This window comes from Felis catus, chromosome B2 (assembly GCF_018350175.1).
Source record: "Felis catus isolate Fca126 chromosome B2, F.catus_Fca126_mat1.0, whole genome shotgun sequence".
NCBI classification, from domain to species: Eukaryota; Metazoa; Chordata; class Mammalia; order Carnivora; family Felidae; genus Felis; species Felis catus.
The window spans coordinates 45,159,462-45,184,857 of record NC_058372.1 but is presented as its reverse complement, the minus strand read 5'-3'; the positions used below and the strand labels follow the sequence as shown (position 1 = coordinate 45,184,857).

The 25,396-nt window shown below is 35.4% G+C and overlaps 1 protein-coding gene across 1 annotated transcript in view; it reads right to left on the bottom strand.

Moving 5' to 3' along the window:
* The window catches only part of CD2AP (CD2 associated protein), a 140,592-nt gene that overhangs the window by 62,370 nt on the left and 52,826 nt on the right, over window positions 1-25,396 (bottom strand). Inside the window, exons 3-5 of the mRNA XM_011282366.3 lie at window positions 22,847-23,000; window positions 13,404-13,504; window positions 10,053-10,173 (exon numbers count right to left, since the gene is read on the bottom strand). Coding sequence (XP_011280668.1) covers window positions 10,053-10,173; window positions 13,404-13,504; window positions 22,847-23,000 — 376 coding nt within the window. The remainder of the gene's footprint in view (window positions 1-10,052; window positions 10,174-13,403; window positions 13,505-22,846; window positions 23,001-25,396) is intronic.

The window sequence follows — 25,396 nt, the reverse complement described above, 5'->3', positions numbered from 1 at the left end:
CCAGTAAAAGTATCAAAGCCCCACAACAATTTTCCTTACAAAGCTGTTCACTGGGAGTTGTTCAAGGTGAATGCCAATGTGGGAATACAAACACCAAAGCAAGTGTGCACCACCTTAAATCCTGCAGGCCAAGCTGCAGACCACCAAATTTCCCTCCACCACCTTTGGCACTTCCAGCATATACCCCATTCCACAAGCATCCTGTGCACTAGCAACAAGCACTGTCTTCTTTTCCAGAGCCCAAATAATCAAATGAAACCTCTGCTGACTCCTTCTAAGAGAATGAACCCTCCCTACCCATAAGAAATCAGAACTTCTAAAGAACAACCCATCAGGGTTTCTTAACCATTTCGTGTCATGTGTGCATCTAGTAGCCCCAACCCAGAGGAATGTGTGGCTCAAAACACTGAACTGGGAGGACCCTTTTAGTTTCCTCAAAATTCTGACCTCTCATTTTTAGCATCTCTCCTCTTTCATAGAAAAAAAACAAAAAACAAAAAAACTCAGACATCTCTCCTTCAGTTTCCCGGCACTAACGCTGGTGTCTCTCCAATCAATTGAGACTAATCATGATACCTACGGTGAGAATCTCACTTCCTCTACCTTCTGGGCAAATCCTGTTCTGGTGATCAATCCCATTCTTCTGAATTTGCATCTTCAACTCCTCCCTCTCCACTTGTTCTTTGCCACTGAATATATGTCGTTCTCAAATGCTGCACTGCTTTATACTTCCTCTCTCCACTGCTTCCCCACCCAATCATCTGTCTTTACTGCCCTTAGGCAGGTCATGAATGATCTCTTTTGTCCCTAAATCCAAGATTACATTTTATTTATCTTACTAATCTTACTTAACCTCACAAGCAGCATCAGACAATACTGCCTATGTCCTCCCTGAAAAACTCTCCCCTTGACTACTGCACACTCAATGGGTTTCCTCCTGGCTCTCTCTCTCTCTGTGTGCCTTCTTGGTCTTCTTTTAGTAATTCTATCTCAGCTAATACCATGAGTGTTGCTATATAGGATTTGATCCAAGGCTCTTTTCTTCACTCTAGACAGTCTCTCTAGGTGATCTCATCTAACTCCAAAGCTTCTGCAAAGGCTGTGCAACAGGAATGTTCCTTACATCTTTAAAACTGTAAGGAGACCAACATGAACAAAGGGGCGAGTTAAATAGGAGACAAAGAGAGGTAGGGGGAGGCATATGTAGATGCCCAGTCACATTTGTAGCCAATTTAAAAAGACTCTGGCTTTACTTTAAGTAAAATATGTACCTACTAGAAGGTGAGCACATTAACATTCAGGAGGCAGGTAACAGCAAGTAACAGCCTACTGCAATTGTACAGCAAAAAATAACTTATACCAGAGTAGGAGCAGTATTTAGCAGGTGACAAAATCAGCTAATGAATGTGAGATTACAAGAGTTAAAGATGAATCCAACTCTTTGGTTTAAATAAAAGAAAAATGGAGTTGCCATTAATTCAGATGAGGAAAACAGTATAGATCAAATTTAGGTGCAAGGAAAAGAAGAGATGATCACTTTGACCAACTTAAGTTTGAGATGCCTATTAGACATCTAAAGGGAGATTTTTATAGGCTTAAGGCAGGGAGGAGACTCACACACAGTAGAAAATACCAGAAGCTATAGTCACTGGCTTTATAGAATAAGGGGGGGATATTGAAATCAAGTCCTACTTAGCAAATTAAGTGGAATGTAAAAGATTACAAAGGACATCTAACAAAAATGGTTAAGTATAGTTGACAAAATGAAAAAGGAGTCATTTCATTTTATAAAAATGGAAACATAACACTTCCATAGAGAAGCAAAGCTCTTCCTGAAATTGATTATCAGAAGACACTTATCTTGAGACTTTATAAAGAAATCACCAAGTAATAGAATAGATTATAAACTTACCACATTCCTATAAAAAATGTAATAGTGACTTTCTTATATCTTTTATTCTACAGTTCTTCAATGAAAACTGAGGACATAAAAATAAACTGCCCATGACCTGCCTACACTGTCTTGAGTCAGGATTATCTTCTTAACATTAATAGCTGGAGTTCAACTGGCCAAACCAAGAAGACCATCCCATATATTTTAGTTTATTAAAGAGAACAGCTTTACTAAATGTAAAGGGGTATAAGGAGAAACCACATAAACTAATCAAATGTGCTGGATATGGCTTTTCAATACTATAAGCAAAAAATAACAGTTTGTAATGTAGAGTCAACTATAATTCTTATAACAGCTACTATAAACACAACATACATACCAAATAAGTAAAACAATAAAAAGACTGTAATAATACCAATTACAGAGTACATTACATTTCGTTAGGACATAGGAATAGTGGATCAATTCTTCTAATCATAATGCCTAAGATGGAACTCTTAAATCAGAACTTAAAAGAACTATATTCTTTTATCACTAGAGGTTTCTAAAGTCCTTATAAAGCACACACTCCTTGGCATTCAAATCAATATGCAAAAACTTTCTGCCCTAAAAGTTAGAGTTTTTTTAAAAAATGGAATTATAGTGTACTTCAACCACTGACTTCCCACCCCATAATCACAAAGCTCCACGTTTAGAATGTGATGTTATTTTAAAGGGGTTAAGCAAGCAAGGAAGTACATTTTTAGCAGATAAAATTCTGCAAAGTTACTAAAATTCAAACAAGGCTGAGTAGTGCAAGAAAGTACCCAAAGTACTTATAAAAAATTATAAATACAAAATATAAAATATAATAAAAATTTAAATTGTCCATCTTTTGCTGGTGGCCCTATATGGAACGTAAACTTTTGCACATATTTTAAGGGCTGAGTTTCCATGGCATCATACACATCATTTCACCATAAGCTTTAATTTGTAACAAATTTTAATGTTAAAAATAAATATCAGAAAATCCAGTTACCTATGAAACATAAGAAACAGTAACACACATAAGAAGTAATTCAGGGGATAGTGTTAAGTAACAACTGTACCACTAAATTTAAGCCAGATGTTTTCAGTATTTGTTTGTTCTCTAATGGTTTTTACACATCCTTAAAACATAAATCCTGACTTTAGAATACCAAGTATTCTCAAATAAGTGTAACATAAAATATCTGTTTTCTATGACTCTTCTATATCTTCCTATCTCATTGATTTTCTATCTTTCAATGTAATCAACATCTGCACTGAAACAGATTTCAGCATCCCAACCCCACCGCACTCCAACTCCTAGCAATAAAAACTGCTCTGCTTAACACAACTTTATCAGGTCACTATTCAAATACAATTGACTCCACATTTAAAAAATTTTTTTTGAATGTTTATTTATTTTTTAAAGAGAGAGAGTGCACATGAGCAGGGGAGGGGCAGAGAGAGAGGGAGACACAGAATCCAAAGCAGGCTCCAGGCTCTGAGCTGTCAGCACACAGCCTGATGTGGGGCTCAAACTTACAAGTCGTGAGATCATGACCTGAGCAAGTCGGATGCTCAACCGCCTGATCCCACCCAGGTGTCCCACGGACTCCACATTTTTTTAAACAGGCAAATTAAAGGAAAGAATGAGGTAAAGAAGTAAAAATAAAACAGTGTGGTAAGAAAAGTACTAACATCCATTATGCTTCAAAACTTGCCGGGTACTATGCCAAGTTTTCTCTATACACATAATCTGAAAAATGAGGACACGCTTAAATGAGGTACTGATTAAATAAAGGACACTAGACAGACAATGACCAAAAGACAAGTTTTTAAAGGATTCAATTATTTGTTGCTTCAATTCATACAGTTTAGAGTACAGCCTTAGAGAAATTTAGAATCTTAAAAAGTTCATTGCAAAGTTAAGGAGAAAAAATACATCCAAAGAACACTTAGAAATGGGAGGCAACCTAAAAATGGAAATTTGCACCTTTCACAAGGCTACTGGCCATCACCATTTCGTACTAAATACCCATGAAGTTGGTGTTCTTTTCATTAATTTTTTATTACGTGTACAAAGCTAAAAAGTACACTTCAACACCTTTAAAAGCCCGATGAGTCTTTGTTTTTAGTTTATTTACTTTTTGAGAGAGACAGAGAGAGAGAGAGAGAGAGAGAGAGAGAGAGAGAGAGAGAATCCCAAGCAGGCTTCACACTGTCAATGCAGAGTCCAATGCGAAGCTCGAACCCACAAACGGTGAGATCATGACCTGAGCCGAAATCAAGAGCTGGACGCTTAACCGACTGAGCCACTCAGGCACCACAAAAGGCAATGAGTATTAAATAAGGGATTCTAAAAAGATAATCGATAGTATATGTGGCGGATTGTATTCTTATTTACATTTGGCGTCTCAGCTTGTAGAAAAATTTATATATCCCTGCTCTGTTTGACTTAGACATGACCATGGCTGTCCAATACAGTATTAGTGGAAGCAATATGTGTAAATTTGGAGCAGAAGCTTTAAAAGCCATGCTCCTTTTTCCCTGCCTTTGCAAGCATTAGGCCATATGTCAAAGAGCAGACTCCATCAGTTTAAGTCTACATAACTATGTCTTTAAGCCTCCATGATTTTTAGGTTGTTTTCACTGCAGCATATTCTGAAAAACATATTATGCTACAGTTTATTTAAGAAAGAGGGGAACAGACAAATACATGTTTTCCTGTGTACCTGCATAAACACACACTGGGAGGATACCAAGAAAATACAAATGCTTGCTATACAGAGCAGTGAGAAAAACCGGGTGGATGGAGACAAGTATTATAATGCACTTTTTTTTTTTTTTTTTTTTTTTTTTAAAGAACATATAGGGGAGTGTGGGTGGTTCATTCAGTGAAGCATCCAACTTCAGCTCAGGTCATAATCTCACGGTTCATGGGTTCAAGCCCCACACTGGGCTCTCTGCTGTCAGCACAAAGCCTGCTTCAGATTCTCTGTCCCCAGCCCCCTCTCTGTCCCAACCCACTTATGCATGCATACTCTCTCTCAAAAATAAAAATTTTTAAAAGAAAAAAGTTTTTATATTATAATGTACATTTTTATGTACTAATTTTTGATATTTTTTTTCTATTTTTGAGAGAGAGAGAGTGCACAGGGAGGAGCAGAGAGAAGAGGGGGACAGAGGATCCAAAGCAGGACCTGCACTGAGAGCAGAAGAGCCCAATGTGGGGCTTGAACTCACGAACCATGAGATCATGACCTGAGCTGAAGACAGACACTCAACTGGCTGAGTCACCCAGATGCCCTTATATACTAATTTTTGAACCAAGAGAATATATCATCTAGTCATATATATATATATATATATATATATATATATGTGTGTGTGTGTATATATACGTATGTGTGTATATGTGAACTATGTACCACATGAACTAATAGGTAAAATTTTATTCATATCATTATATGTATACTTTCCAGAGAGTGTACAGCTTTCATGTGCTTCTCAAAAGTGAACCAAGAAACATGAAGAAAGCAATACTCTTGCCAAGAGGCAATAATCACCCTCAAATGCTGACTGATCAACCCCTGATTTTAAAAGCACAGCGCTCTATGCAAGTAGGCTAACCAACTGTAGCAGAGATTCATCTACTTTCCCTAGAAAAAAACAGTACCATTATCTTCCATTCCGGAAAACAGATGACATCATCAACTGGAATGAGGGCTACCTGCTCCATATATAAATTATGGAGTTTTATTTATACTATTTTTCCTCAAAGGGCTGGCACTATAAAAAGGCACATAAGTGACATGAGATAAAATATAATACTCTGGAGTAAAAATTAAACAGCTCATAAGCTATTCACTTTTTGGACCCTTCTATAGTCTCTGCCCATAAATAGTTGCCTATAAATAGCTGACAGCTTGGGGCGCCTGGGTGGCTCAGTCGGTTAAGCGTCCAACTTCAGCTTAGGTCACGATCTCACGGTCCGTGAGTTCGAGCCCCGCGTCAGGCTCTGGGCTGATGGCTCAGAGCCTGGAGCCTGCTTCCAATTCTGTGTCTCCCTCTCTCTCTGCCCCTCCCCCGTTCATGCTCTGTCTCTCTCTGTCTCAAAAATAAACGTTAAAAAAAATTTTTTTTTAATAATAATAATAAAAAAAAAAAGGAAAAACAAAATAAATAGCTGACAGCCTGCTGGAGATGAAAGTCATAAACATGTACAACAGTCGTGGGTGCCATGATAAGAGTGTGCATAGACTAGTCAAATGTACTTCAACTTCAACCAGTGTTAAAGGTTAATTGCTTCAAGTTTTGCACTCCTTGCTTGCTAACCTAAGTCCCTTGATTTGCAGTAGAACTAACTTACTTTGAGATTTGCAGACCACTGACCTTGAGGAGTGAAGGGACCAGAATATAAGGCCTAACTACATTCAGAAACAACTGCTGCTGCTGCCAGCAAGTCTGTTCAGGGTCATGTCCACATATGACTATACTGCCTGGGCACCTGCTTCTCCTGCAGGCTGCACCCCCGCCCCTCACTTTTTTCCATGCCTTCCCCTTTAAAACTGTCCAGCTTTGCCTGGATGGGGAAGATGGTTTTTGAGACATTAATCCACCACCATCTTCCCAGGTTGCCAACTTCCTGAAAAAGCAACCTTTTCTTTCCCACCATCACTTGTCTCCTGAGTATTAATTTTCGAGCAGTGATCAACCAAAGCAGAGTTTGAACGGATCCTCTGTCCAGTAACATCTTCAACAAATACTGCTAGGAAAATTAGATATCCACATACAAAAGAATGAAGTTGGACCTTTGTCTGAAAACCATACACAAAAATTTACTCAAAATGAATTAATGACCTAAACGTAAAACCAAAACCTATAAAATTCCTAGAAGAAAATACAGGGGGAAAGTTTCATAACACTGGATTTGGCAATGACTTCTTAAATATGATACCAAAAGCACAAGCAACAAAGAAAAAATAGACTACCTACATTAAACCTAAAAACTTTTCTACAACAAAGAAAATAGTCAACAGAATGGGAGAAAATAACTGTACATCATATATCTGATAAAGAATTAATTTCCATAATAAAGAATTCCTACAACTATAAAAAATAATAATAATAACCTGATTAAAAAACAGACAAGGGGGGCGCCTGGGTGGCTCAGTCGGTTAAGCGGCTGACTTCGGCTCAGGTCACGATCTCACAGTCCGTGAGTTTGAGCCCCGCGTCGGGCTCTGTGCTGACCGCTCAGAGCCTGGAGCCTGTTTCAGATTCTGTGTCTCCCTCTCTCTCTGACCCTCCCCCGTTCATGCTCTGTCTTTCTCTGTCTCAAAAATAAATAAACGTTAAAAAAAAAAAATTAAAAAAAAAAAAAACACACAAGGAACTTGAACAGATACTTCTCCAAAGATGATACACAATGGTCGACAAGCATATAAAGACACTCAACATCAGTAATCATCAGAGAAAAGCACATCAAACTCACAATGAGATAACATCTCATACCCGTTAGGATAGCTAATATCAAATAACAGAAAGTGTTGCTAAGGATACGGACAAATTAGAACCCTTTACACTGTTGGTGGAAGTGTAAAATGGGGCAAACACTATAGAAAATTATATTTAGCACTTCTTTAAGAGATTAAAAAAAGAACTATATATAATCCAGCAATCCCACTTCTGGGTATGTATCTGAATTGAGAGCAGGTCTCAAATATCTGTATGCCCATGTTTTAGCAGCATTATTCACAACTGCCAAGAGGTGAAAACAATTCACCCATCCATGAATGGATGAACAGCTACACAAAATGCAGTACATACATACAACAGAATATTATTCAACAAATGAACTTTATGCTAAAAAATGATCAAAATGATAAGTTCCATACGTTTTTTACAACAACTATTTTTCAAAAAAAAAAAAAAAAGTCCATATAGAGGAAAACAAGGCAAGAATGATTAGAAGGAAAAACACAGAAGTTTAGAACATAACATCTTCTAAAAAAGTTGCAGTCAGAGCTACATATTATATTTGCTTTTGTTGTTGTTTTAAGACAGCACACAAGCAGGAGAGGGGCAGAGAGAGTAGGAGGGAGGAAGAAAATTTTAAGCAGGCTCCACCCCCAGGGCAAAGCCTGGCTCAGGGCACAACACTGGGCTCAATGTCATGACCTGAGCTGAAATCAAGAGTCAAACCTTTAATCAAATGAGCTACCCAGGCGCCCCCAAGCTGCATATTTTATTTCTAATATTTCCTGGAACATTTCTGAGAAGATGAAAACCTACAAAGTAAGTGACAAACAATACATTCCGTTTAGAACTATATTTCACTAGTACCTTATACTCAGATCATTTTACTCCAGACTAAAATGTACGAAAATTTGAGTTCATATCTTGTCTCATCGCCCAGAGGCCTGGACCTTAAGCTTCTGGACTGCAGAGGGGATTCTGTGCCCTCACAAAACCAAACTAGCATTTAGCACACAAGAAGCTTAAGAAACATTCACTGATTAAACTGGCCTCTACTGCTTCCTAAGGTCATATATTTTATTCTAAAAGTAAGATTAGAGTTAAAACTACTACTGATTTTTTAAAAAAAATTTTAATGTTTATTTTTGAGAAAGAGAGAGAGACAAGAGTACAAGCGGGGAAGTTGCAAAGAGAGAGAGGGAGACACAGAATCCAAAGCAGGCTCCAGGCTCTGAGCTGTCAGCACAGAGCCCAACGTGGGGCTTGAACTCACGGACCGTGAGATCATGACCTGAGCCGAAGTCAGATGTCTAACTGATGGAGGCACCCAGGCGCTATTAAAACTGAGCAGAAATAAAAGTTCTTTAGAGAAGAATGTCAAGTAATAAACAAAGATGGGATGGTGGAGTTAGAAAATCATCATTTTGCAACTATCGAAGTAATAACTAATTCAGGCAAAATTTATCCATGGATGCTTAAACTATTGGGAGAAGTTTGATGAGGAAACAGGATATTTACAAAGTCTCCAAGTATCTCCCTACAAGACACTTACCAATTATAAAGGAAAAAAAAGTACATTTACTGGCAACACAATTTGAACCAAGGAATCAAATTTCACATCACCAAAAATAAAGCACACAGACATCATGTGCCTTCTGATACAATGCAATGAGATACCATCATTTTGTCATTCTGTCAATAAAATACACCCTAAAACTAATGATGAGGAATCCGGAGAAAAGCCCAAACTGGGATCTACTATATAAAATATCCAGCTTAAACTCTTCAAAATTGTCAAGAAAAAAGTAGAGAAAAGCTGGGAAACAATTCTCAAGAAAGAAACTTGAGAAACAAATTCCCTCCATGCTTTTCCAGAAATAGGAGAAAAAAATAGTTATATAAAGCATTACTAGAACAATTAAATCTGTATATGAACTATGGATTAAATGATATTGTCAAATTGAATACTGTCAATATTTAATGTCTTAATTTTGATAAGTATATTAAACCTCACTACATATACTGTTCCATACAGAAAAAGAGCTACTTATCCCTGCATTACCACTTATGAATTTAATTTCTCTTAAAAAAAAAAAAAAAAAACTAATTCCACAGCAATTCTTAAAAATAAAAATAATAAAAATAATTTAAATTTAGCTTGGGATAAAATGTTCTTGATCATAGTTTTACGTGGTGAGAAAATTTAAGATAAATTTGCAGGTGAGTCTATAAATGACGGCAATCACAAAATAATTAAATGACATTCTGGCTGCACGAAAAAATGTAATTATCTCAATACGGAAAAACACAAAAGCAAGTTTTTTTTTCAATTCCTAAAATCTCTGAAGTAGACAGGCCATTTGCAAACTCAAATCAAAACACTGTATCAGTACATCTTAAGTGGGAAGAAATCAGAAAACATAAGGACTATCAATTCATAATCAGGGTACTAAACATTTAGTTTGGGTTGAAACAAACATCAGAGAAGGAAAAATACGAAAGTATTTGCCTAGGAATTTAGTTCATTTTAAGTCCCTGTCATAAGCTGCTTCATAAAAGTAGAAAACCTGAAGCTCAGAGTTCAACACAAGAACAGAGTTTCAAATAATACAGAATAAACACTAGATCATATATAATTTTATTTAAATCTATTCAAAATTTTTAACCAATCTACCTGAATCCTCCTGGGCTTCATGAGTTTCACCATCATCCGTTACCTCTAATTCTTTCACAAAATTTGAGGGAAACAGTCCCAACTTGTTGTTCAGGGTTCCACTCCACCATCCTTCTTCTACCTGAAAGAGTCCACAACTCAAAAATGATAGAAATTTCCCACTGTGGGAAAAGTAAGCCACATAAGTGAGCACAAAGTTAATGATGCAAAATAATCCCTTTAAATCTGTTAAGGAAATACAATGGGGAAAATATATTTTTAGTAAATTAAATCTAAATGGATTAGATTGATCATATATAGGATTAGTCATATCGGTAGTATTTTACAACATTTACAACGAGAATTTGTAATCAAGTGCAATGTATGACATAAATAATTGTTATGAAAATATCAGATAAGCAAGAATAAGGTATTAATAGCAGGAAGTAGATAGCTCTTTCCTGGAATGTCACTTCTTTTAAACCCAACTAAGTCTCAATTTGTAATTATTTCAATATTTATAATCTATTTCATATATTATTTAAGTACATGAAGATTTTTTATTTGGAAAAAGCTTGATGAATATAATTTCCCTTTTAAGTGACTCTTAACCCAAGTAAGAAAAAGAATCACTTATTTTTAAAATCCAGATACTAGGCTCTTCAAAACATTCCCCCCCACCTCAACCAGAAATATCTTCCGGAATCAAACTCTTTAGAAAAATATTTACATTCACTAATCACAAGGTTACTCAGTTTCATGAAGTTATTTAATAATATTTAATAACTGCTTTAAGATGTAGAACTTCTAAAAAAAAATTTAAGAGTAAACTATTCATTCTAAAAATTCACTTAACAGCAGTCCATGAAATATCATAGGTGGAAAAGGCTCTTTATTCTGTTTAAAATATGTTTTAAGTGTTTTTCACCTCAGAATTACAAAGCAAACTTTAATAAGGTATTCATCCAGCAGGCACTCACTAGGTATAACACCTTGGTGTTAACTACTAGGGAAAGACTGATATTTGCATATGAGAAATCCCTGCCCTTGAGTGAAATAACCTAAAGAAAACAAACACTAAGCAGGTAGTTACAATACAATGCGTGCTGTAACAAAGCTATGAACAAAATGCTGAAAAAGCACGAGAAAGGCTTAAAATAGTTTTTAAAAGGCTCCCCTAAAATGAAATGACAAAAGAGCTAGACATTAAAGGCCGAGTAAGAGTTTTCTAGGTACAAAGCAAATGAAAAATACAGTGACATAAAAATAAAGGACTTATTTCTAGACTATATGCAGCTGAGATACAAGATGGCTAGAATACAAGCTGCCTGAGGAAGAAATGGAAGGCGGTTACGAGTGAAGAGTTCAGAATTTTTTTTAGCAGATTTAAAGAGACTCCAAAGTTTTGAGAGTTCTTCAAACCATGGTGATGGAGATATACAGACCAAATGGCAACTAAGAGAGAAGCATCAGAAAACGTATTATCTACACCTGCAATCACAAATTGGCAGCAAGGGAGTAGTTAGGGTAAATAACCTTATAATTCCCATAAATTAAGGAATTCTCAAAAGGCAGGATAGCACAGCAATGAAGAATAGTAAGATTCTGCTCTGCTGAATCCCGTGTGTATGGGCATGGGCAGAAATAGCTGAAACAAGATCTCCTAGCCTGCATGCTCATCAACAAGGTAATCGGGACACCCCTCCACCAAGAAGTGGTGGTCTTTGTCCCCACCGCCTTCAATCTTGCTGACTTCTGACATGTTTGTAGCCAAAAGAATAGGGTGAAAGTGACACTACCACTTCCAAGGTCTGATTATAAAAGGTCTCTAAAGGAAGTAACATAGTAACAAAATTAGGTTAAGAAAGATCGTTAAAACAAGTAACAGCACTTTTAATTTACACACTGTATTTACTGCCATAGAATTTGTATGTATGAATAAAAATCAAAACATGTAGGCATTCTAAAATGTTTATTTTTATTCTTAGCTACTTTGATTACATCAATCTTTAGCTTAAAATTCAACATGTTCACTGAAATACTTACACTCAGAGCCCTGAAATGCCATGCAGTAAGTCCAAGTATCCTAAGGCCCCAATACAGTGAGAAAGCCAAGCCAAATGGAGAAGCTACATAATGGCTCTCCAGAGGCAGTCTTCAAGTCTTCTAGGTACCAATCACATTAGTAAAGAAGCCTTCCTAACATTCTACCAGCACCTAAACTTTGAGTCTTTCGACTTGAAGCCCCCACACATCATGGAACACAGACAAGCCATCCCAGCTGTGCCCTATCTGAATTCCTGACTCACATAATATCCATGACCTAATAAAACAGTTGTTCTTTGCTACAAACTTCGGGATAGCATGATATGCATCAACAGTAACTAGAACAGTTAATCACTTATCTTCTATGACTCAAACTCTTCATATATAAAGTAGAAATAAAAATTCCTGTCTCCTCAGGCTGTTAAGAAATTTAAAGAAAATAATAAATGTGAAACACTTAGCATAATGCTTCAGACACATAGGTTCAATAAAAATTATTATTGTCACCTGATAGAAATAAAACAGAATTGTCTTTTGTATAAATACATTGGAATTTAATATAAACATTAAGGGATAAATTACATGATGTTATGATATAAAATCAATCCTTATACATGATATACATGACTATACATGGTATCAAAAGATACACTTTGAAAATGGGATCTTCAGCTGCCAAATAAAACTTTTAATATTCCTTTATTCCTTTAATATCCCTTGGTTAACATCTGAATATGATAATTCAAATAAGGCAAACCTTTTAAAGAGATTCTACTTTTGTATCCCTCTGCTATGCAGAAGGTAAAATTGATTCTATTTTATTGCTTTGTGCAATAAAGTGAATAAAGTGAATTCAGAATCAAAGAAAATGTTTATTTTTATTCTCAGCTACTTACATTACATTAATCTTTAGCTTAAAAATTTTTTATTTCTGAAGTCAATACATACAAATACAGTAAGTACACAAGACCAGGTGTAGTAAGAATGAATAAAGCTTGGTTGATGGGAGGGGAGGGTGGGTGATGGGTACTGAGGAAGGCACCTTTTGGGATGAGCACTGGGTGTTGTATGGAAACCAATTTGACAATAAATTTCATATATTGAAAAAAAAAAAAGAATGAATAAAGCTTTATTCCAAAGGATAAGACAACCTTACATAAGTCATTAAAGAACCATTTTAAAACCTGTATGTTAAAATGTGTATAAAAAGCAATGAAACTCGTAAAAAAGTTCTAATGAAAACTTAATATTCTTACAAGTCAGTTTTCTAATACCTAGAGCATCAATTACAATTGCTGGTTTGTCTCTAACATAGGTTTTCCTTACCTCTTCATTAATATCAATAATATCTCCCACTTTCAGCTCCAGTTCATCCTCATTTTGTGGAAGGTACTCAAAGAGAACTTTACACTGACGCTTCTTGGTCTCTAAAGGAAGTAAATTAGTAACAAAATTAGGTTGAGAAAGATCATTAAAACAAATAACAGCACTTTTATTTACACAGTGTATTTACTGCCATATGTATGTATGAGTTTGTATATGTATGAATAAAAATCAAAACATGTAAGCATTCTAAGCAGCTAACCACAATCAGTTCTGGCTGGCTTTTCACCTTGCCCCCACACTACAACCTACTCATGCCAAAATAAATTCAAACCAACTACAAATAAGGTAACAAGGCTCCTAGCCATGAAATCTATGTATACGTGTGATCCCCAACTAGACAAAAGTAAAACAGCCAATGCCAGTTATGAGACTAAAAACACATACAATAAAAGACACTGTCGGCAAAACAAATTTTATCATAGCTAAGCTATCCTCCAAGACAGTAATTTTCAGACGACTTCCTGATCGAAGTCTAGGAATACTCAAAATGCGCTAAAAGTGTCTGTGTTAAAAAGACACAAAATGAATAAATCCAAAATGTATCTTATCTTCTTTAACAGCTCTACTTTCCAACAGATAAAAATCAAATTCACATAGGTAAAGATAACAGTAATTTTACTTTAACTTTTCAAACGAACTTCATTTATTTAGACAAATAATGTTAACTTATAACCATGCAGTTTGAGGTTCTCAGCTTCTTTCAAACTCTAAGAATTGAGAACTCAGACTCACTCCCATCTTTAAAATTTAATCATTAAAGTACCTATGGATAGATGACCAGGTATCACCAATAAAAGGATTACTTCCTGCTAGTCAAATCCTCTATGTTCCTCAGACCAGCAGCAACAGTATCACTTCAAAGCTTCTTAGAAATGCAGGCTCCACCTCATACCTACCTGTTCTGGACTGAATTGTGTCTTTGTACTGACAGGCAGGACATTTAGGGAGGTAATTATAGTCAACTAACATAAAAATGGAGCCCTAATCCCCACACACACTTAATTGTGCATGTGTGCACGTGCGCACACATATACAGGAGGCTGTTTGAGGATGCGGGGTCAGGGCGAAAAGGCAAGACCTGCAAGTCTGGAAAAGAGGCCTCACCAGAATCTAACTCTGACAGCACCTTGATTTTAGACTTCTAGCCTCTGGTACTGTAAGAAAATAATATTGCTTCTGTTGTTTAAGCCATCTAGTTGGGGATATTTTGTTATGACAGCCCCAGCAGGCTGAATCAGAAACTGTACTTTAAGATCTCCTAGGTGATTCTCAATCTTGCACTCAATGATCTAATTATACTGATTTCTAATTGCTTGAAAATGACAAGCCCTATTCCTTTTGAGACTTAAATACACTGCTTCTTTTAAAAAAATTAATGTCTATTTATTTGGGGGCGGGGGGTGGGGGATGAGGGGCAGAGAGAGAGGGAAACACAGAATCCAAAGCAGGCTCCAGGCTCTGAACTGTCAGCACAGATCCCAGCATGGGGCTGAAACCCACGAACCAAGAGATCATGACCTGGGCCAAAGTCAGACACTTAACCGACTGAGCCACCCATGCATCCCTAAATATACGGTTTCTTTTGCCAAGGACACTTCACTTTCATCCACAAAGTCCACCTTTCTCTGTCTTCAACTCATCTTCAGGTCTCAACTTAGAAAAAACTTCTTCCAAAACAGCTTTCTGGATTAGGTACTCTTCCCTTGTGCTTATATACTTAACATTGTTTACTTCTACAACCTACCTGTTACTAACAAATCTGTTTCCTTTTCAATCTATCATAATGATTTATTTTCTTGCATGTACTCCCTGTAGTCTGTAGGCCAAAGATAAATGGGCACTGAGTTTGTTAAATGCTCTCTCCCCAGCACCCAGCATAGTGCTTATGCTAGGCCCATTATTTACATACACACACACACATATGAACAATTATCTAGGCCTAACCATACGGCATCAATGCCAGGAAATATGCCAAGGGTATCAATATTCCATCAGCCCTTTACCACCAACAATCCTAAGATTTTTCTTAATAATTTAAATGCACACTTAAGAAACTAACAGAATTTAGGAAACAGGAAGCAATTAGTAATAAAATACAAATACATAATGAAATGGCAAATATTTAGTGCAAGCTACAAATATCCCCAAAATTAATAAAGGATAGGTTTGGAGTGGAGCAGATGTGGAAGAATTCAAAGAAGAAATGGTAACAGAGTTACACAATTAAACATGAACACAATACAATAAGGTGGAAAAGATGTAGCAGACATTCTAGATAAAAGTTTTCCCAATGAGGTGATAATACAAGGAATACAAGGATTCTAAGGAGATAGTTGTTGCTGACAAGAGACTCCTGAGAAGTAGTCTAGATAGACACAACTACATCAAATCATGTCAAAACAAGTCCAAATAAACTTTTTTATATAGTTAAAAAAAAAAAAAGATGCCATGGTCTAAAAGAAATAACACTAGTTTAGAAGTCAGAAGACTTGGGTTCTAGTATAGCTGTCATTACCTTGTTATTTGACCTAAGTTCTCTGGGAATCAATGTCCTGAACTACAAAGTAAAAGAGCTGGACTGGATTAACTATGACAGTTACTTGAGCTCTGACATTTATGGATCTATGAAATTGTTCATCAAGACAAAAAATAAATCCAACTGAACCTCCAAAACAATAAAAGAAGCATATTGCATGCAATCAACACCATGAAAGAGGTGCAAAACAGACATGACAATCAAGCAGAAGGATCTAGAGTCTCCAAATAAGAAACAGTTACACCTCTGTTTCTCCCACTTCATTAAGGAATTAATAATATCTGATTTTAAAGCTGTTTTACAATAGAAGGAACCAAAACAAAAAACAACAACAACAACAACAACAACAAAAACACTGACCATACTTTTATAAGTAACCTAGAGTTTATAGTAAAATTTTTCAAATGTCACTTTCATCACATCTCAGAGTTAATTTCTAAGTAGTAATAGTGGTTTTTATGCATACCATAAGAAAACTTCTCATCTCTTCTACTATAGATAAATGTAGTTCATAAATACTTCTGGAAGTTAAAGTGAGCTTGAGAAAAATGAGTCCATAAATGTGTTCTCTGTCATTAGCACTTCATAGATGAAGGGAAAATGATCTACATTACTGAAAAGAAATTCTCTTCTGCTCAGGGTGCACTTCAAAGAAAATCCTTTCTATCATTTTGGTGATCTTAGGCCTTTAAAAAAAAATGTAGCTTGCTTCTTTTTAATGAGTATTAGTATCTTTTAAATTATTTAAAGTGGATAGAGTATTAATTAGCCCCCCTGTTCCCAAGCAGATCAATTAACTTTGAGGATCCTAGTTATATCTTAACCAGAAACTTTGAGTTTGTGGCACACCTGTGTGGCTCAGTCAGTTGAGCATCCAACCTGACTTCAGCTCAGGCCGTGATCTCACTGTTCGTGAGTTCAAGCCCTGCACTGGGGCACAGCTTGGAACTTGGAGCCTGCTTTGAATTCTGTCTTCCTTTGTCTCTGCCCCTCCCCCACTCACACTCTGTCTGTCTGTCTGTCTGTCTGTCTCTCTCTCTCTCAAAAATAAACAAACATTGGGGCGCCTGGGTGGCTCAGTCGGTTAAGCGTCCGACTTCGGCTCAGGTCATGATCTCGCGGTCCGTGAGTTCGAGCCCCACATCGGGCTCTGTGCTGAATGCTCAGAGCCTGGAGCCTGGAGCCTGTTTCAGATTCTGTGTCTCCCTCTCTCTCTGCCCCTCCCCTGTTCATGCTCTGTCTCTCACTGTATCAAAAATAAATAAACGTTAAAAAAAAAAAAATTACAAAATTAAAAAAATAAATAAATAAAAAGAAACTTTGAGTTTGTGTTTTTTCTCCCTGGTCACACTAAGCATAATTCACCAGAGTGTTCTCCAAAGTAGTTTGCAAAATTATTCACAAAGATTTTTTTTTTTCAAAGAACCACATTAGATAAAAACACCTGAAAGGCCCCTATTATTGCTACAAAATATGAGCCATTTAAAAAATAAAATTTTCATAATTCCATATTTAAATATGGTTTACTCATAAGTTGAAGTGACTGCCTATGTTGTTGAGTTCATCTATTAATTGCCAGCACGATGAAAGGAATTTTGAGATTTTTTTATACTTCAAAAGGCATACACAGTATCTACTCGTAAATGTTTACTGAATTCCTACAATGTATCAGAACCTATGCTAAGCACAAAAGAAAATAAAATAGTATGTACAAGACTAGTTAATAAAAGGATACCTGAATAGAAGTCAATTTTTAAAATAACTATAACCAGTATTTTATCACAAGCAACCTCTATATAGCTTTTCAGATCCACAAAGAAACAGAAAATTTGTCAAATCAATGTTTTATAAGTAAAGCTATTGACAAGGAAGTAGATAAAAGAGATATAGGGAAAAAAAGCAGGGATATACTTTCATGCCTTTTATGTGCCAGTACTATTCTAAATCCTTCACAAACATCTCCCCAGCAGATAATACAGTTTGTTGTCGTCATCTTTTCCCAGTGAGAAACAGGAACTCAGGAGTTAAATAACGTGTCCAAGACCAAAGAGCTAAAAAGAGGCAAAATTAGAATCATACCCACATACGACTCTTAAGCCTTTTATCTTTCCACTTTATCGATGCTGTCTCCTTTAAAAATTACAAAGTGCTTTAACATAGTTCATACAATCTACTCATGCTGGATCCTTACTACCTGTAAATACCATGCGGTTGCTTATCTCCATGGATCTTCTTCCTAAGGTAGCAATTCTACCTGGACTGTCATAATCCCCAATCTTCATGTGAAGGACAAGTTTTACCTAAGAAAGGCTTAAATATATCTTGCTTGACAACCCAGTACAGAACTGCCCCTTTATTTGAATCATAGCTGCATACTTTAAAAACTATAATAATAATTACAAACATTTATTGAGCAGTTCTTGTAATATTTACCTGACATGTTAATACCCGTCTCCTACGAGGTAATTATTACTATCATTTCTGTTTTATAGTAACTTGATGTTTTCCCCTGTTAGACTACAAGTTCTGGATCATCATCCATACCCAGTTTTACTTGGCAGATTTGACTGCCCCATTAACACTGTTCTCATAGTCTTCAAATTCACAGGTATTAAAGCATTCAGCACATCAATGTTGAAACTTTTTCAAAAAAATCTTTTAAAAAATATTTTGTATTTTGGGGTACCTAGGTGGCTGAGTCAGTTTAAGTGTCCAACATTGGCTCAGGTCATGATCTCCAGGTTCCTGAGTTCAAGCCCCACTTACGGCTCTGTGTTGACAGCTCAGAGCCTGGAGCCTGCTTCAGATTCTGTGTCTCCCTCTCTCTCTGCCCCTCCCCTGTTCACACTCTGTCTCTATCTCTCAAAAATAAACATTAAAAAAATATATTTTGTATTTTTTTAAAAACAAAACCAAATTCTATACAATTTTACACTCAGTAAAGTTACTCTATTTTCCCTACTAAAACGGAAAATCTTAAGAAATGCAGCTGCATCAGGAATGGCAAATATTTTCATGGTTCTGAAACATTCAGATCAAACCAAGCTCTCAAAGTATGGAACCATTCCTCACGTAAGATTACAATTTTTAATCTCCCCATCAAATACTAAAACAAAGAGCACACCACATTCAGAAGCTAGGAGGCTGAATGCTAACAATTTCACAGACAGTAGCAAAAGGACTCCTGATCCACTTTTGGCTCTGTTTGGTTCTGGAAATTTATCTTCACGTTTTACTGTAGCACTGAAAATTTTCTGATGTCAATTTTTTTTTTTTTTTTTTTACCAATTTCTTTCTCCAATAAGCAAAGAAAATAATAAAATGCTAAGAAACAGAGCCATTTGCTATATAGGGCTGAATTTTCCTTAAATTTTTTTCTTATCCTCGGCAATAAAAAGCTCATACTGCCTAGAGCATTAATTGAAAGATCAAGCTATCTGAAGAATCTAACTATACTGCTGATATACTTCTTGATTATAACAATCAAAGCTTAGATTGTCATCACCATCATGAAGAAAAAACTCAAGTGATTAGGGATGAGGTATTATGTCTACAACATACTTGCAACTGATTCAGTTAAAAATGTGTTCTACATACACGTATACAGATAGAAAGACAATGTGAAAAATGTTAACACCAAACTTAAGTCTTAATTAACATCAAACTTAAGAATATAAAATATTCATAGTACAATTATTCTTTCAACCTTTCTAGAAGATTTCAAAAGAAAATAGAAAGTTAGAACACGCTATCCTATTTATCTGATAAGCTGCAGCTGGAGAGGAGTCAGATGAGCCTTTTCCCCTTTTGAGTCAGAATATTTTATTTTTTTTTAATTTTTTTTTAATGTTTATTTCTGAGACAGAGACAGAGCATGAATGGGGGAGGGGCAGAGAGAGAGGGAGACACAGAATCCGAAGCTGGCTCCAGGCTCCGAGCTGTCAGCAGAGAGCCCGATGCAGGGCTCGAACTCACGAACTGTGAGATCGTGACCTGAGCTGAAGTCGGACGCTCAACCAACTGAGCCACCCAGGCGCCCCATGAGTCAGAATATTTTAATATCAAAGAGAAGAGCCTGAGCTAATATGCTCATATTTTTTTTTTAATGTATGCTGTAAAAATGTATAGACAATGACCATATCTTGATGGTATTCAGAATTTTCATTATTTTCTTTAGCATTGACTCAGAATCAGGAGGCAAACAAACTATTTGCTAGCAACTATTTTCTAGTAATGAAACACTAATGTTTGGCATTCTGGTCAACTAATTTTTCATGCAGCAAGATCATTTCTGTAGTATCAATCTCAATGTATCTTTTACATTCAAAGTAATTATTAACTAGATAAAAAATCACTTTTGCAGCACTAATAATGAATACAAAGTTACAAGCAATGATGTCTTCCCTCACTTATAGCCAAGAGTAGATTCACACATGGCATCAATTTTTTTTCCAAATGCAAAGTGAAATATCTACTCAATTCTTCACTGAACAGAATACAGAGTTGTGATGCTGAAAGATGGCAATTATTTATTTGCTAAGTAATATTACTCTACAATCATCATCTCTGCCTGACTTTACAAGGGCTTCAGCAGCAATGGGACTAGTATGTGTTTTTGCTATAAGATGTGTAAACTTGTTCTCTTCTATAACTTTAGCAACTTACAATAACTGTCCTGGAAAACATTATTCTGCGCTCACTGTAGAAAAACCTGTTTGTTTCACCACAGTTATTATGGTTAACTTATACACAACAGCAAAAGTTTCAATGGCTTTATGACTAGACTTCATTAAAAAAACAACACTTTTTTGGCTTTGGAAACTACAGAAAAATAGCTAACAATTCCAGCTTCCAGATACTTAACCCCACAGGATGTATCCGAAATTCTCCTTTTTAGTTGCTTATACATTTAATACACATGCAGATTCACTTGCCTTGGCACATAGAGATTAAAATTGAACATTCACACTGCAGTGATTATTATCAACCTTTACAATGGTTTTGTGGGGTTTTTAAAATTATTAATAATATTGGTTAGTAGTATCCACTACTATTTAACATTACAATAAACCACCTTTTGAGTAACTGGTCTATTTTGTGAATTAAGGATAAGATACAAACAGTAACCAAAAAAAAATTAGATTAAAAACAAAACAAAACAAAAACATTAGCTTGCTTTTCCTGGAAAAGCAATCAAAGCAAAAGCAACCTGCATCCTGTTTTACATGTTAGCACCAAATGACCAATTTAGTCCTTGTAGCACACGCACTTAAAAACAAGTTATGGAGCATCCTTAGGAAAAAGTCTAAGTCTCCTGGCACCAGCTACATAACAGGTTTTCTTTTACAAGAAAAAGAATTATGACCAGTGTTCTTGAGGAAAGTAAAATGTAGTGTGTCTTTTCCTACTAGGAGACAAAATGAATAAAATGATCATAACCTTGAAGTCCTTGGTCTAGCCTCTACTTAAGAAAACTGTCCTTTCTTTTAGCTCAGCAAAGCTAAAAGTGGTAAATTGATTTTACAACCGAGGTCATAAGTAACTCTTCCATGGGCCTAAAAATTCTCCTGTGCACAGAAATTCTATATACAGTTTCACCTGTAGGATATGAACACACTCTCTGTAATTTGTCCCCATGTCTCTAAAGAAACAGAGTCTGAACATCCAGGACAATTAGAAGTACTGAACCTGTCCACCTTCAGGCAGTAGGCTGAAAGCAGTACAGGCAGTACCTAAATACTGGTTGCACACGTTTAGTGGGAAACAAAAAACACACAGCATTCTTCTGTCCTAGAAGAATTCTTCTGTCCTTGTCTTCTGTCAAGAAATCTTTTTCATTTTTATGAAAATGTGTTTTCATTTTATGAAAATAATCAAAGGATGACAGCACCTAGAAAGTAAAGTCTTCCCCCAAACTTCACAGACAGTAACACAGAAAGTAACAAGATATAAGGAGAAATTTAGATAATGTATGTGAACAAAATTTCTTCACTGTGGACTACGTGGTTCCACAGGGGACTTTACAAGCCACAGTATCAAAGGCACTGACATAAGATAAATGTGGTTAAATACTCATTTACCACTAACTCTCATCCTAGTAATCAGTATTCAATCTCTCAAGGGGCTTCAGATCGTACTATGTTAAAATACTATCTGCTCCCATAATGTTGTATTTTGTGCACATTTAATGTTGAATACTTTTTTTTAATGAGTCTTTCCCAATACTGTAAGCATTCTGAAAACAGCAATACAATCTATGTTATTTACCACTTTCTCACCAGAAGCAAAATAAAATTCAAGAGTTTAAATGATCTAAGGTCATAGGATGGATTCAAACTCATGTCTGATTTCAAATGGGGTGCTCTCCCTCTATACTAAAATGTTCTAACATATTTATAGAATACCAAATATTTAAAGGGCGCTCTGCTGGGCCAATGACCTTGGAAAACTGAGTATATGTTCAGATGTCTGGCCACTGGAGAAAACATATTATCAAAATTCTTGCATCTACACTGCTTAAAATGAACAAACATTAAACATCTCATTAAATAAATGGTATTAAAATAAATTTAAGGCAAAGCATTAACTATTCAACAGTCTGTAAGGCTAATAAGAAAACAAAGCCTAATATTTTAATTTATGATTCCTATTAATAGTCATCAGCAGTTCATGCTCAAATATCTTATGAAAAATGACTACAGGGCCAGTAACTTAAATGTGAATATGTACGAAGTTTCTGCAGTCGGCCACAAAAGGTTAAGCTAATTTTTCTTTTCATAACTTCTAAACAGTTATAAAACATTCTTTATTTTGAATTATTTAAACAGGAAAGAAATTATTTACATACTCTTCTTAATGTTTTTGGTCTGTGGGTGTGGCTGAATTCCTCCAGCTGGAAGTCCGTATGTACTTATCCGTTGTACAAGACTTGCTACATTCCCATGTCTTTCCCGTTTAATGGGCAAATTGTCATCCTTGGATTCTGGCTCTCTCTTAATTTCCTATAACAGGGGAAGAGTAAACAGGCAAATTAAGTTGTATTTTATCAAATTAAATCCTCAAATGTAAAATACCTAAAAAAACAGGTAGTACGGTGGTTATTATACAAAACATGATAGCAACAGTCTTCAACATTTTTCTCTCCCCCACATCTCTAAAAAACGCAACACACTTTGGTAACAGTGACTCATTATGAGTTTAAGTCTTCTCAGAACTAGAGAAAGAGGTAAAGAAAGGCTAAGATACCACCTCTACCCCAAGATACAAAGAAACTCTGAGATACATAAACAAACAATAAAACAAACAATAATTTCTAAGTCAGGTTGGGCAAACTTTTTCTAGAAGAGGCCAGATAGTAAAATATTTTAGGATTTATGGGCCATATAATTTGTTGGAAAAATGAACTGTGCCATTTGTGGTGGGAAAAACAGTTATATACTTACATGAATAAGCATAGCTATGCTCCAACAAAATTTTATAGACACTAAAATTTCAATTTCATATAATTTTCATATGATGTTAAATATTGTTCATCTGATTTCTTCCAACTATTTATGAATTCTTAACTAGCATTCTCAGCTCATGGGCATTATAAAAACAGGCAGTTAGATGTGGCCTGTGGGCTGTAGTTTGACGAACCCTGCTCTAAGTCATAGGTATAACAGAAGATATGCAAGCAGATTATATATACTGAAAAAATATATTGTGTATTTTTCTGAAAAACAAAACCAAATTCTATAAAATTTTACACTCAGTAAAGTTACTTTCCTATTTTTCCTACGAAAATGGAAAATCTTAAGAAATGCAGGTCCATCAAGAATGGCAAATATTTTCACGGTTCTGAAACGTTCAGATCAAACCAAACTCTCAAATTATGGACCCATTCCTCACTTAACATTACAATTTTTAATCTCCCCATCAAATACTATAAAAAAGAGCATACCACACTCATTATGCACACTGTCTTTTTGTTGGCCAGTTTTGCATTGATATTACCTATTTTCTAAGAGATTTTTCTCATTTGTAGGACAAAATTAAAAGGTTTTCTGAATTTGTCAATACTTGATACTCTTCTTAAGTGAGGACACTTTTTCACTAGATTTCCTGGGATCGTTTTCAAAATCAGGAAAGTAAGTGAAGCTGGTGGAAAATAGATGCTACTATGTTAACATGTGTTTTATTTACTGGCTGATTAGGTAAAAGGAAGTAAAGGGCAGAAGAAGGAAGAAACACTGGAAACTTTAGTAACACTTCATAGGTGGTCAGAAAAATTTGTAGTCTGATGATCCCTGCTCTACGTCATAGTTCTAACAGAAAATATGCAAAGTATGAAATTAAAAGAAGACATACAAAAGGGAAGTCGTGCCACATTCAGTAATTAAAAACCCAATTATCATAAGGTTATCAATTCTCCCTAAAATTGATGTAATAATGTAATACAATAAAATAGGCCAACAAAAATAAGAATAAATAAATAAGAATGCAACTACACTGATTTATTTGCTTCACAGATAAAGAATAAGAAGTAGCAAATTAAATGGAGATAAGAAACATAAACAAATGGGAGATAAATATAAGCAAATGAGAAGGAGCTAAAAAGGTTGGAAAGGATATAGTTATTCTTCATCTATTAAAATAATCAAAGATATTTAACTCTGACTGCACTAACCAAAAACAACTTAAAAGATGATCAACAAAATTCACAAACCACTTCTTCATGCTGTATCTTTATTAATAATTTGGTTATCTAATCATTGCCAGTGCATGATCATAATCTGAAAAAAGTAAGCAATTAACTTCTATATCACAGAATTAAGTAAAAGTCACAAAGAATGACACAAATTAAAGGGCAAAAACTTATTCTTATTTCTCAAATGAAAGAGGTTACCCTAAGCAGAGTGAGTTCTGCTTATGCTAATTAAAATTTAAGGAATACACAATATTTTTAATTTGACATTCAGAATTTCCAAAAGTGTTATATAGAACTAGTACCTCCAACTCTATGAAACATAAATCAGAAGATACAGAAAAGTGATTTTTACTAAAGATTTAAGAATATAAGCAGGATTAAATATTTAACATATGCCCACTGTTTTAGCTTTGACTGCATCAACATTAGACCCGCACTTGAAAAATGAGATTTCCAACCTAATAAAAATGGTTTGCCCCGTTCCTATAGTATTTATTGTTTTTAGAATATAAATGATAGTGTATAAGGAATAATCCGGAAGGAACTACATCAAATCATTAGATTTTCATTTTTCTTATGACCAAATTAAGTTGTATAGTAACAAAAAACCTTTAAGTCCAAACTGAAAGGACCAACAGGAGAAAATCTCCTTAATATGAAATCAGTATGTACCTTCTGAGTGCCATCATATCAAAATCATGAAGGAAA